The sequence below is a fragment of the Phoenix dactylifera genome, chromosome 7 (genome assembly GCF_009389715.1).
Source record: "Phoenix dactylifera cultivar Barhee BC4 chromosome 7, palm_55x_up_171113_PBpolish2nd_filt_p, whole genome shotgun sequence".
NCBI lineage: Eukaryota > Viridiplantae > Streptophyta > Magnoliopsida > Arecales > Arecaceae > Phoenix > Phoenix dactylifera.
Genome location: NC_052398.1, coordinates 13,244,263 through 13,258,218, shown reverse-complemented (window position 1 = coordinate 13,258,218; position 13,956 = coordinate 13,244,263). Strand labels below are relative to the sequence as shown.

At 38.1% G+C, this 13,956-nt stretch overlaps 1 protein-coding gene across 1 annotated transcript; it reads left to right on the top strand.

Moving 5' to 3' along the window:
• Positions 1 to 2,098: 2,098 nt before the first annotated feature.
• LOC103723662 (cytochrome c oxidase assembly factor 5) lies at positions 2,099 to 9,927 on the top strand. Its single transcript, XM_008814639.3, has 3 exons — positions 2,099 to 2,335; positions 5,590 to 5,694; positions 9,609 to 9,927. The coding sequence occupies exons 1-3, from the start codon at positions 2,111 to 2,113 to the stop codon at positions 9,648 to 9,650; spliced, it is 372 nt and encodes a 123-aa protein (XP_008812861.3). The 5' UTR covers positions 2,099 to 2,110; the 3' UTR covers positions 9,651 to 9,927.
• The last annotated feature ends 4,029 nt before the right edge of the window (positions 9,928 to 13,956 follow it).

The following is a 13,956-nucleotide window of genomic DNA, read 5'->3' as shown; positions in this document are numbered from 1 at the left end:
TAATCCTTCAAAATAGCAGAATTAGGCGAGATAAAGTCTCCAAGAAATCCTAAGACTAATTGCAATGTTGATAAAAATTAACAACTTTGGAAAATCCAATCTTCTGTTCCATTATATTAAAGTAAAAATAATACATGCATCTCAACCATCAGAACCTCAGTCAACTTAATACACCAAATTCCCCTATTTTCAGAGTTGAAGATAGAAAATCTAGGGATCAGGGGGACTGCTGCTTTTGCTGGTCTAACACAACCACCTCTGGCACAGAGATCTGCCACTGAAACCATGCCTCCACTACCCTGCCCACTTTCACCAAATAAAGAGGCTTTCACTGAAAGGAGTGGGGTTGATGCTCAACAGGAAATGAAAAGAAGAGCAATCCATGGGATTCCGATACACATAAAGCTGCATAGCATAAAAGGCATCGACTATACTGAAGAAGGAAAAAGTTGCACATCATAACCACAAGGAACTACCACTAGTCCTCATTTTAAAAAAGCCTGCATGCGGAATTCTGGTGTTGCTCTGCATCCTCTGTCAAGATGTTCTACGTCTGTACTTCACCCTATTTATCTTGCAACAAGTTCAGGTTAACCTTATCGATTTCAAGGTCCAGCGGCAGCTCGCAACAAGTGCAGTATTTGAGATGATGGATCCCTCGTAGCTCTCATCGATTGCAGACCGGAATAACAAGTGACAGTAGATGAGATGAGGAATTTGCATCAAGGAAATTGCACTGTCATAGCATTGTTCTACTTGCTTCAATGGACCTTAGTGGAAACCAAACTTATACATCTATCTGATGACATGGAATGCACCAGGTGCAAAGTGATATACAGAAACTAGAACTGGGTAATTTGTTTTGCACTGAGACCTGCAATCACTTCAAGAGTTATAAATTAAAGATAAGTGAAGGAACATGCAATGGATCAATCGGTTTCTGAATGAAATTATTGCCCCATCTTATCTACGACCATCAATTAAGTACATGGACGAACAGTCCTGGTTCCCTTGATGAACTTTCAATATCATCTCACAGGCCTCACCATTTTAGTTAGTTCAGAAAGTAACTATACCTAGCTGGTACATCGGAGAGTATATGTAGTTCCTAACTTTCACACTAAACAACATTGTGATTCAGATCAACCATTTGAATCTCTTTCAACAAGTTATGCACATATTCCTTTCAATAATTACTTATCATCGATTCAGGAAAGTGATAGTAACTCATTATTTGTTCTTCAAGAACAATCCCAAAACAAAAAGGTTGGCAAATCTTACTTTCCAATTGCAGGAAGGGTAACTTCTGAGTTAGATTATTTCAAACTCATGCAATGAACCAAGAACCATGGAAATCTCACTCAATACTTCTGAGTTTAAATTTTAGAACCTTGATAAAGAGATAATGCAGAACTGAGGAAATCTCGCTCAAAACCAAGAACTATGAAAGACCGAATAACCAACAAGCAGCCTAGCAGCCTCCCTTGGATAAACAAAAGAATTGTGGAGCATATATGGAGAGGGAGAGAGAGATCTCAAAATATTAATATATAGATACCAGTACTGTGCAAGCAATGCGCATATGACTTGGAAAGTTTCTGGCTGACAGCTGATGTATACTTGACTCGTTGGGTTCATAGGAAAAGAAGAAATAAAATATGTTCAACGAAAAACAAAAAAATATTTTTTATTTGATTAGAGTTTTTATAGAAAAAAGATAGAAAAATAGTATGAATAAGATTTTTAAATTTCATAAAAAAGAAAAATTCTAAAAAAATTGTTTTTTCACCGGTTGAAAATTAGGTTCTTTAAGCCATCAAAACTCATGGGTATATATTTTTTATTAAGAATATAATAAATATTCTATACACCTTTCTTTTGAAAAAGTCGATCAAAGTGTCACTTATACATAACCAAACCAATATACTAAAATTATTTTTTTTAGGCATCATATTCTTAAAAATTATTTTTTTAAAAAAATTATTTTAATGATTTATTTTTTCTTCTGCGAACGGGAGCTCATAATTTTTTCGACATAAGACCAACCCTCAGATAAGCCGAGCTGGAGTCGACCTTGGCTAGTTCACATTTGGCTCGTTTGCGCACGGAAATGGGCGAATTATTCTCACCGGATCCTGGTCGCACCGCGGGCTCCACCCGATTGATCTCGAGCCTCGAAGCTTCCCTAGTTTCCCTTCTTGCTCCCCTCTCTCTGATAACAGTCTCTGGTTTCAAAGAAGAAAGGGGCGAATCCAAGTGCATAAAAATGTCCAAGTCATGCAAGGGCCTGGCCATGGAGCTCGTGAAATGCCTCAGCGAATCCGACTGTGTCAAGGTATTCAATGCTACAATCGTTTTCCCTATCCTTTTTGTTTTTTTAATGTTTTATATTATGCTTCGAGATGTATATTGTGGAACTATTTGGAGAGAATCGATAACGCAGTAATTATTATTATTATTATTGTTATTATTGGGAGATGTCGATCATGCTTCCCTTCTCTGCGATAAGGTCCAATAAATCATTTCTTGGCGGAACAATTTACATTGATTTTGGGAATTCCTACCCCTTATTTCAGCTTCACCAAACTTATATATTTTTATTAAGTGGTTTATGAATGTATCAGCTCATATTATGAGCGAGGAAGTTTTTCAATTACTTAAAAAGGGCTGATTCGGGGAAATAGGGATACTTGAGAACGAGAATATGCCATATTTTCTCGTTCCATTTATTGCTATACAAGTGTCTGATAAAATGTGCCTGAGGATAAGGCTCACATGCACTTCAGTTTTTAAGTGCTAAATTGATCATCTGCGGTGTGTTAAATGTTTAGAGAGGTGTCATTGATAACTAATTTGATTCTGAGTTTCTTGATTTAATGTGATTGTTGGAGGAGTGGACCGATGTTTGATAAGGTGGAGAGTAGGCTTTTGTCATTTGGCGGAAGATCTATTCTTATCCAAGCTGCTATTTTCTGGCCTTTGGTGGGTGATGCCTGGGTACTCAAGACCGCGGCTTTAGCGTCCGCTCATTTGAGGAGAGTACAAAGAGATTCTTGTTGGTGGTGGGAAATGGAGGATCTGTATTTTGTGCTGGACTATAGTGACATTGATGAAATGAATCAGCCTAATAATTTTAATTGATACGATGGCTGAGGAGCGAGGAGAAACTGTGGTAAATGGTGACTAGAGTTATATGTTATGAAGGGATCATGAAGTTTTGAATCCAAACTTTTTTCCTTTCATTTTTGCATTGTCTTGGGGCGGTGATGAGGGGTTCAGGGTAGGAACTAGCTGAAGATAGTTAATGGGAGCATCATAAGCTTATGGGAGGAAATTCAATTGGGTGCGTTTGAGTTGTCCAGTTTTAATGGTAGATATGGTTGCACATGGTACTTGACAATCTGATGGACCAACCCTATCATTATAAACAGTCAGAACTTACAAATTCTATATGAAAAGTATTTGGTGTCAGAAATGTCTACTGCAAATACAATTAAAGATGGGCCAAGATATGACCCCTATTTCTTGATAAATAACGACTTTTTGTATTTTTTATTTTTTGCATTCCTCTTAAGTTGTTTTTCTTATTATGCTTTCTATTAGATGCCTCATTTGGAGGGGAAAACGTAGAGAAAAATAGACAATTGCATCCTTTTAAAGCATCTAAGACATTAATCTCTCTCTCTTTCTCGCTCAAGCTAGTGTCTTTTCGGTGGAATTGAAAGAATTGAAGTATCAATTCTACCGATGCAAGCTCAATGACAGGCCTTTAAAAGTTCCCCACCATTGATCATGCCATACAATATTTCAGATATCTAAAAATAAGTTGTGTTTGGAGTTTTCTTACCTTGCATCAAAAGGAAACTAAATGAACAGTACCAATGGAGTTGGTGAGCTAAAATTTTTGTATCCCATGCAAATTGAGAATTCAAAATACTGATCTTGATCTAAACATCTAAAATGCTTACTAACCAAAATTCAAACTAATTTATATGCTTTTGGCTATAAATTAGACAAAAACATTTGCTGTTTCATAATTTTTTTGAACCATTTCACGATAAAGATGGAATTTTAAAAAAAATGTAGGTTTTGAATTTTATCTTTTTAAAAGATATTGTAAATCATGTGATGTAGATTTTTCAATCTGGACATTTTACAATTAATTTGACATCTATAGGATTAAGGCTTTAATTTTGTCTGAAGAATATTTGCTGATATATGTGTGCTCTCATCTGGTTGAGCATGCCTCCCAATGACAACACAACTTGCCTCCATGGTAACACACATCACAGGGTTACTTTCATGTATTAATTGTAGGTGTAAATATATGAGCGGATAGACAACCGAAATTTAATGACTTTGGCTGCGAGAAAATGTCTTTTTGAAAAAAATATAAAAGTTGATGTTTTGGAAGGGGCAGAGAATGAAATGATGGGGTATGTGGGAAGGTAGAGAGAGTGAAATTTTGGTTGCTGATTTGTAGTTTATTTTCAGATTATTATGTCAAGGTGGCCCAAATGGAAGGGATGTGAATTAGGAGTGTTGGCAGATCATGTTTGGATTGTGTTTGGCCGTATGCATACACAAATCCAGAATATATTTGTTAGATCCAAACCCACACCCAAACTCAAAACTAGTTAAAACTCTATATCCATGCTGAGCATTGGACCCCAAAAAGGTTGGGAATCGGGTATAAATCAGGCATTCAACAAGTTAATTACTTTTGTTACCTAAACACCGTGCAGCCAAAAGACACGAAGAATGAAAAAGGTCCTATGATAATCAAGCTCGGTATAAATATTAGATCCAACAAATATATTATAAAACGACTCCCACAACTGGCATGGAGAGGAATTTGATGGACAAGATGGGTTGCAGTTTCACTAGTCTTTACTTGGTTTTTCTTCTTTTATAATTAAAAGGAAAAAATGATAAATACATGCAATTATATATTGATGTGTGGAAGTCTACATACATACGTACATATGTACGTACATGTATGTATGTATGTATTTGTGTGTATATATATATATGTATGTATATGTTTGTAGATATGTTCATAATCAGGTCATATTTTGGGTTTTCAAGTGTGGATCTACCCAAACCCATCCACAACCCGAGAAGACTTCCAGTCTAATTTCAGAATAAAATCCGAGCCCAATAGTCTATTGGGTTTATATTTCATTCCCAAACCCCATGTTTTGGGTCAGTTTAGTAGGTCATTGGCCTCCATTGACAATTTGACACCCCTAGATGTGAAACCGTACACATGGACACATGAAGCTATCATGAACACCAATTGTTACAATTATAAAACACAATAGATGACAAATAATTTCTTATTTTTCTTTTCAAAAGCTGAATGTATTATCAATATTTTGATGAACATGAATTTTCTTTAAAATTTTCGGCTATAATATTGGACACATTGAAATGGCTTAGTCAGCATTAAATAGTCATTACAATAGTGACTTTTTTTTTGCTTGTTTGACTCTATATTCCATGTTTTATATTAGTTTGCTATTACGTCACTTCTTTCAATGCGATGAAACCTATATCTAGTCTTAGCTACTTTTTGTGCTTATTCAGGTTGAGAAGCGACCATACAGGGAATGTGCAGGTGAGAAGGTGCCTTCCATACCAAGTGAATGTGTAGGCCTAAGGGAAACATACTTCAACTGCAAGAGAGGCCAGGCATGTTACCAAGTTCCACAGACTCATTTAACAAAATGATATGGAATATAGGAATGCCTATGCATTCTAGTTATATGAAGTCACAGTCCTAGATACTTTTACAATATATTTCCTAATTTATTTTCTTTTTTCCATTTCTAATAGTTAAAAGATAAAATTGAGTTTGACTGGTTATTCAATGGTCGGTGGTTGTCAACGTGTTGTGTAATCATGTAGGTTTTGTTTTTGTGATAGCTTTCTAACTTCTGATATTTCTTCTTGGTAAAATTTGTTATTAGTGCATATGAAATGAAGAACTAGAAAGTGACCGGATGAAAAGAAAGTAGCCACAAACTGCAAAGCTAGATTGTGTAATTTAGCTAACTCACGTGCAATTTGTACAGGCAAAAATGTGTCACCTCATCTTACAATATTGGAGGAATGTTGCCTCTTTGATGATGCTGTTGTTGATAAGCTAAACCTACTTTAGCTTGCACCCTTAACTATCATCCATGTACAATTCCCATTCCTATGTAGTTGAATTTGAAGAGATATACTTGCATAACTATTCGATGGCTAAAAGCCTAAAACCATGTTTTTGAGCAAAAGAGGAGAGGCAAAAAAAAAAGGTTCAGTCTCACTATATTGGCACTTGGGTGTAAGAGGGTCAGCACCTTAGAGGCTTGGACATAATTTATTGAATTCTCAACCCACACGGTGCTTAGAGTGTTTATAAATGCACCATATGCTAATCTTTTAAGCGACTTTGTATAGTGATGTGCTTTTCTTTGAAAAGTCTAATACAAACTTCTATGCCTTTTTTTGGAAAAGAAAATTGACATGCATCCAGATTAGGGGTGGCAAAATATGACCCGACTCGCCAACCCGATCCGTGTTCGACCCGCCATAAACAAGTTTGGGTTTGGCCTAAACAGGTTCGGGTCGTAAACAGGTCGATCCGTTAAACCTGATTATTAATTGGGTCGGATACGGATTTTAGATGTCTGACCCATTTAAACCGTTTAACCCGTTTAACTGTAGGGCAGGTTAAACAGGTCTAAACAGGTTAAACAGGTTAAACAAGTCTAAACAGGTTAAACGGGTCTAAACAGGTCTAAACAGGTCGGGTTGGGCAGGTTAAACTGGTTGGGTTGGCAGGTTAAACAGGTGTAAACAGGTTAAACGGGTCGGATGGAAAAATAGGTTAAACGGGTCGGGTCGGATTGGGCAAATAGGTTACCTGTTTATTAATTAGGTTAAACGGGTCGGGTCGGGTTACCTGTTTACTAAACATGATAGGTTCAGGTTGTAATTTCTGACCTGTTTAATAAACAGGTCGGGTTCAGGTTTATGATTTTCTGACCTGACCTGTTTATGACCCAACCCGACCCGATTGTCACCTCTAAATTTCAGATGCTCTGCAAATTTCTCGCAGCATTATCTGTCTACTCTTGGAAAATCTTCGTTAATTGCAGAATACATTTATTATCCTCCCAACATTTTTATGATCACTTGAGTATTTATGTTTTTTTTACTTTGATGTTCATCTTTTATCCAAGCATCAGAAAAGTTCTTTTACTCTCTCTCTCTCTCTCCCTCCCTCCCTCCTATTTTTCCCCCTAAACCCAAGAAGTTGCAAATTGAACTTTCCTCATTTGAGTCTTTTCTCAGGAAGCCCTGCTACCCATCATCAGTAACCACTGCATGTCCTATTCAATGATATATAGGAACTTGAAGTGTCTCTCCAACAAAAGATTTTGGAACATTAAGGATCACAAGAAACACCAAGAACACGAGATTTAAAGTGCATCAACAAAGTTATAATAAAGGGAAAGGCATTATCTTGTGTTTCTATCAGTATAATGTCAAACAATTTCGATGAAAAGTTTCAAAAATTCATTCAATGAAGCTGTAAAATAATAACTTTGATCAGCCTAGCAATATTATGAGACAACTACATGGTTGCACTTGTTTTCTGCTGGAGATTAAGGCTGCATTTTGTTGGGAATAAGGAAATGGGAATAGTAAAAATTATGCCAATGGGATTATGCCATGAGTTATGCCCATTTTTTAGCTCCACTTTTGACTAGCAAAAGGTACCTTTTTTGGAATCTTCTGAATGATGATGTCTTTTGTCCATAAAAAAGTAAAAAGGAAAACATAAAAGGTGCCTTTATGGTAATGAACAGCTTATGACAACTTCCCCTGGAATAGTTATGCTTGTCATAGGTGAGTTTGATTGGCATAACTATTCCTTAGATTATGCCTCCTTCCAAAATGTTGTTTGGCAGGAATAAGGCTTATCCTGTCTTTTCTGTTGGGCAGCCATAAGGATTATTCCAAGCCTTATGCCTACTTATGCCTGTACCATCCACAATCCATTTTAATCAAGAGCACTTGTCTAGGTAAGGGAAACTCTCCAAACCTGACAGGTGTATCATTTCTTCTTTGGTCTAAACTCTAAGCTAAAATACCAGATTGAATCATTACATACGTGCCCAGGCACAATCTTCACAAAATAAGACTATAGATATTCTTAAAGACTGACATTATTTTTTGAAAAATAAAGACAACTATAAAAATATATATCACTATCAGATATAAAATGTCCCTTATTAATTTGGAAAATGATGCAATCATTATTGATTGGATCAACTATCAACATGAAATCTCCAGCTATTTTCACAAACTGGTTTAAATCATTACCTTAATAAAGATCTTCCTACCCTTTCTTACCTCTTATCTAACTTGCCCATATTAGTACCATGGCAAGAATCAGAGCATAGGTTACATTCTGGCCTAGATCCTTGCATATCACACTTTATGATTCAATACAGACTGAAACTAAAGTATATATGGGGCTATTGGCCTACCACTTCAATTCTTATTCTAGGCATTGCTTTTCCCAACATTATGTTGATAATGACAGGTTGCATATCAAGGTGGAAACTGAAACTTTCTTGTTATGTTACTTCCTGATTGCATTTCTTTAAATTGCTTGTAGATTAAGTTAGTGTCCCCGCTAGGTTTTGTCTTTGTCCCTCTCTTGTTCAAAGTTGCATAGACTATAAATTTGGGTTTAGAACTTTAGATGGTGACACAAGGCTGAAAGTGGGTCATCCAACATAGTCAAAGTGTGACAGGTGAAATCATTGATCCACCAACCAATCCTTGTAAAGATGGAATGCAGCTTGTTGGTTAGCATCTTTCTTCAGGTCTATGTTGCTATAATTTACTTGTATATGTTTTTAAACCTTTCATGACAATTTTTTAAGTTTTGAATGCAGATTGTTTGCTTGTGGTCTCACATCGAACCATCTGACCGTATTTCACAGGTGTAGGGTTTCCAGTCATAGATTTAAAATTCCAACATTTTAGGTTTTCCAAAATATCAAGTTTCTATTCATTCACTTCGTCATTAGCTACATTGGTTTCTTTATGTGACCACTTACATGCTGCTCTTTTTACATGCCTTCCCCCTTTATTTTTATTGTCAATCAATTGGACAATACACATAAGCAACTTCATGATGCCCGCTGAGTTTCCCGACCTTGCAAACTCTTGACTACCTCAAGTGTTAATTGATATGACCTTCAAATGAGGCCGGAAAAATAAATGATTGTTGGACCTCTCTCACCCTCTCAAAGATCGTTCATTTAAAGAATAAAACCTTACATGTCATTGTCAATATCCTTAAATTGCCCCAACCAGAGTGCACATCTAAGTGACTTGATGAAATTACAATTGCACCATCTTTTTAGATATTTAGCATGCGCATGCCCTCTTAAGTTCTTATTGCGTTGCTTATCACCCTACTTTCATGCTGAATGACTACTACTAGGCTGCTTAACAGAGCGGAGAATGGATAAGTTCATGATCTTCTGGTATTTGCTTGGCTTGCTTGATATCTTATTTTCGCATTTGATGCAATTCAGGTTGACATGAGAGCAAGGATACGTGGGAATAAGGGCTACTAGGTGGCGCTGGTCGATGCATGGGCAAAAACATTTCCATAGGAGGAAGCTAACCACTATGAATTCATGTGGTCCAAGATCTGACCCAAGAGTTTATTCATTTTTCAGTAAATTTGTCATTCAACATTACTATCTCTATACAACGATTTTTGTAATCTAATATCAGAAACAGAGTCTACCCTCAAAAAATAATTTTGGAAACAAAGTGATGGTCCAGCCATTATTGCTCCATTTGTGAAAGAGATGGGATCTTCTTTCGGTTCTGGTCAACTGATTTATCCAGTAATGATCGCCTGCCTGCTTTTGTAGAAGAAAAATACCATTATTTTGACCCCTCATCTGTTGTCCGAATCACTGAAACAACCAAAACGGTAATGTATTTTAGAGGCATTTCAATTAGCTATTGTAGGTTGTCAAGATGGTGCATATCTCCCCTGCATGTGTGAAGAGGATTTCAGGGAAGCCACCACTTGCAGAGCATCTACCTGATCCTGCTCAACACAAGCATGCACAGCTACACTGCCACCATATAATTCTTGTTAGAATGTAAAAGATGATCACTTTTAGAGTCTGCCTTGGTCTTGGCGAAGGCAACCCAGATTCCCAAAACATCTGCGCTCCTCTCTCCAGCTCATTCACTGCCCTCTCCTTCTTTCAAGGCCTGTAAATGATATCCAAATGCTTCTATGAGAGACATTTGTGAATGCCACAATGCAGCAAGAGGGATTAAAGAGAACAAGGAAAAAGCAATGTTTTGTATCGATTGTGAATGAGTATTATCAGAGGATTGAAATCTTTGAACACAGTATCCTCCCACTCTTGCAGTAATGTCTTTGATTGGTGCAGTGTAATTATAATCCTGCCATACAGACTCCTTATCATTGTCCTAGCTTCATCATCATCCCTTCCTAGCTTGTGATGTTATTGAAGAACTGATCAAAGTTGAACCCCTATCCATCAGGATCATCGTGCCAGTCGGGACCATCGTCTTCAACAACCAGAGGGTAATTTGGAGCAAAAGATTGATCCAAATTTTATTGATGTTTCTTTTTGTCACATTTTTTTTTTGTTCATATTTGCTCTTAGACTGAATAGAACCTGTAGAATTCAAGCTCTCTGTCTAGATAGCATGAGATCATGTCTGCTCTATTTTTTATTAGATCCAGAATTATGGTCCAATAGATATCATCATGAAAAATTCATGCTAGGAACATCAGTTGATGGTTTGGTTTCAATGAATTTGGGGGCTTCAGGGTAATTTGGTTGGCACAGGGCATAAAATCAAGCTTAATGATGATTGACAATGGTTTATAAGGACTTGCAAAATATCCAACATGCATGCAACTATGCAAGGAACATGATAATGGAGAGTATGTGGACCGAGATAAATGATCCGATCATGTGGAATTCTAAAGAAGATGGGTATGGTAGAGTCAACTGTAAGCTAGATGGAAGTATTTAAATTAATTATAAATGAAAAGTTAATCAAATATTTCACATTGTATTGCTTCCTAATTTTTATCGAGGTTACTGAACATATAAACTCTATGTTGACTGGCAGGGTATTATGTGAAAAAATAATTCTTTCTAAAACAAGGCTTGATTCTCATTGTTTATACGATGATTTGTTTGCTGCACGCATCATTATAAGAGAACATGGTGCGATTAGAGGTGCAAATGGGTCGAATCGGGTCAGGAGTGACCCCGACCTAACTTGGTTTTTTGTTCGGATCCTAATTTTGGACACAGACCCAATCTGATAAAAGATTGAGTCAGATCCACCATTACAATTTTTTTGACCCAACAGGTCATTCAGCTCCATATATAACCTAGACCTAACTAAAAAAATTCGAGTTCGGATCGGATCTAGTTCGGGTTCAGGTCAAGTCCGGTTCAGGTCAACTCATCCATGCTTTCGAAATTTGTATTTGCACCCTCGTGGGCTATAGCCCGTAGGCCCAAATAATTTTACAGATTCGGATTGAGTCGGGTCGTAGGATTGAAAACTCAAAATTACCCAAATTTCAAATGGGTTGGGTCGGAATTCAGTAAACTCAGATCCGACCCGAAAAATGGAACGGGTCCAATTTTAGATTCCGACCCGGCCCACGGATCCTCCAAAACGGGCGGGTTGGGTCTAAGTGGGTTAGATCGAGTCGGGTCACGGGTCAATCCGACCCATTTACAGCCTTAGTTGCAACTCAAAAAGCTTTAAAATTATGATCACATCAGTCAACTTGAATAGGTGAGATTTGTATTCTGATTGGTCCAAAAATGTTTATTTTGCTATTTTATATGTGAATATTGAAACTTTTTTTCTTTTCGTTCCCCAAAGTTTTTGTTATCCGATCTAATTTGGTGATGTCATCATTTATTCTTGAGGGTTTCTTTGTATCTTACTTGTTACACAATTGGAATATTTATTCTGGTTCGTAGAAGGTACCTTCTTTTTAATTATTTGGCTTTGTAACCTCTTTCTTTTGGATAACTTGCATATTTTATATCAAAATAGAGTAGATAATGTGCTTCCTATTTTATATCGCAAATTCTAATTAAGCATGAAGTTTCATTAACCTAAACATTAAAAATAACTCAAACATGAATCATATTTTGCTGGTCTTTGTGTCTTCATAACTTCTACAATTCATCAAAGAATATCCATCCCTTGGAAATGAGACCCGTTGCCAACGTGAGCTCATACCGATGGATAGGACGTGTCAAGTCGGGCGTATCCGAAGAGAGCCGCCCGCCTCTCAATTTCCAAAGCTCTACCTCTTCAGAATTGATAAAAAAAAAAACATAGCCGGTTTTGGTGGCATGTTCCAAGTGTCAACATTTCAAGCACACCGTTCGACCTCCATTGTTGTCGTCTTCAAGTGGAATTATAAAATTCCTTTCTTTTCTCTCAAGATTATAGTTGATATTAGACAATAATTATAGTATTTGTTTTTTTTGGTACAATGGCGGCTCACACCCTGTGGGTGTGAATGCAGCCAACAGAGTCAAAAAATAAAAAACTAGCCAGGGACTCCGGCACCGCCCTGCCTGTGGGCCGTCCAAATGAAACTACCAGAATGCTAAGCCGCATAAGAGGCAACCCAGTTAGCGACCCTATTTGCTTCCTTGTAGACGTGCATGGCCTGGTGGAATACACTCTCCTAGTAGGCTGCAGATCTCGTGGAACAGTGGCCTCTTCTCGATCATGCTCCCCTGACCTCGAACCTACTCAATCATTGTGGTCGAGATTTCCTTAAGGAGAATGCTGTTCGTGCCTAGCACTCGCCTCGTATAGATGATACCTTTCCATGCAGCTCTGAGCTCGGCACCCGCGATAGACGCGTCGAAAATCTGCCATTGCCCTGCCACCACTAGCCTGGCATCGTGGTCTCTAATAACAAAACCCACAGTTCCGCGTGTCCCTCCCTTGTCAATACTGCCATCGAAGTTCACCTTGAAATAGCCAAATGGTGGGGGCACCCAAGAAACAAGCACAGTCTTGAACGTTGTAATAGCAAGATGGGTGCCCCAGGTTTTTCCAACTAACTCAGCAGGCAAAGCAGCATTGATGCCAAGAAACTCCACCGCGTGCATAAGAGCTCTGTCTGCCATCATCCTCGGGTGTGAGCCACCGTCCTTGAAAATGCAGGCATTCTTGTCCAGCCAGCTGCAGTAAGCCAGGTAGGCTGCCCGCGTCCCTGCCTCCTCATCCTCCAAACCACGCATCAAGGACTTCAGGAAGTCCAGAAAGTCCCTAATAGACGCCCACATTTGTCAATTGTTGGGGAAGGCCGAGACATTCCTCCAAATTTGGCTAGCCCGTGGGCACTCGATCAGAGCATGGTAAATAGTCTCCTCCACCTCCGAGCACACTGCACACGCTGATAGGATCTGTACTTTCCTCCTCACTAGCACGCCTCTGGTAGGCAAGCACCCCCACGCCACCTTCCAAAGGAACAATACTATACGGGGGTGGATGCTAAGTCTCCAAATCCAGGCGCCCTCCAGCTGCTGTGCCGGAGTCCTCCCGACCAAGCCATACAAATCCTGGGCTTGAACCTCCGCTTTCTCGGTCAAGATTCATACCCTTCTGTCCGCCATCTCCCCAACCGGGATCGATACCGCCAGAACCCGCTCAGCAAGCTGCTCTCTGAACATCTGCCTAATAAGGGCCTCGTCCCACATCAGTTATAATAAATTTTTTCAATTACTTAGTATTGATTAAAATAATTTTTTTTATGCATGCATTTTTTTTAGTGTGGGGATTGTGCGGGCGTATTAGTCCCACATCAGTTATTCACTAGATAGATCT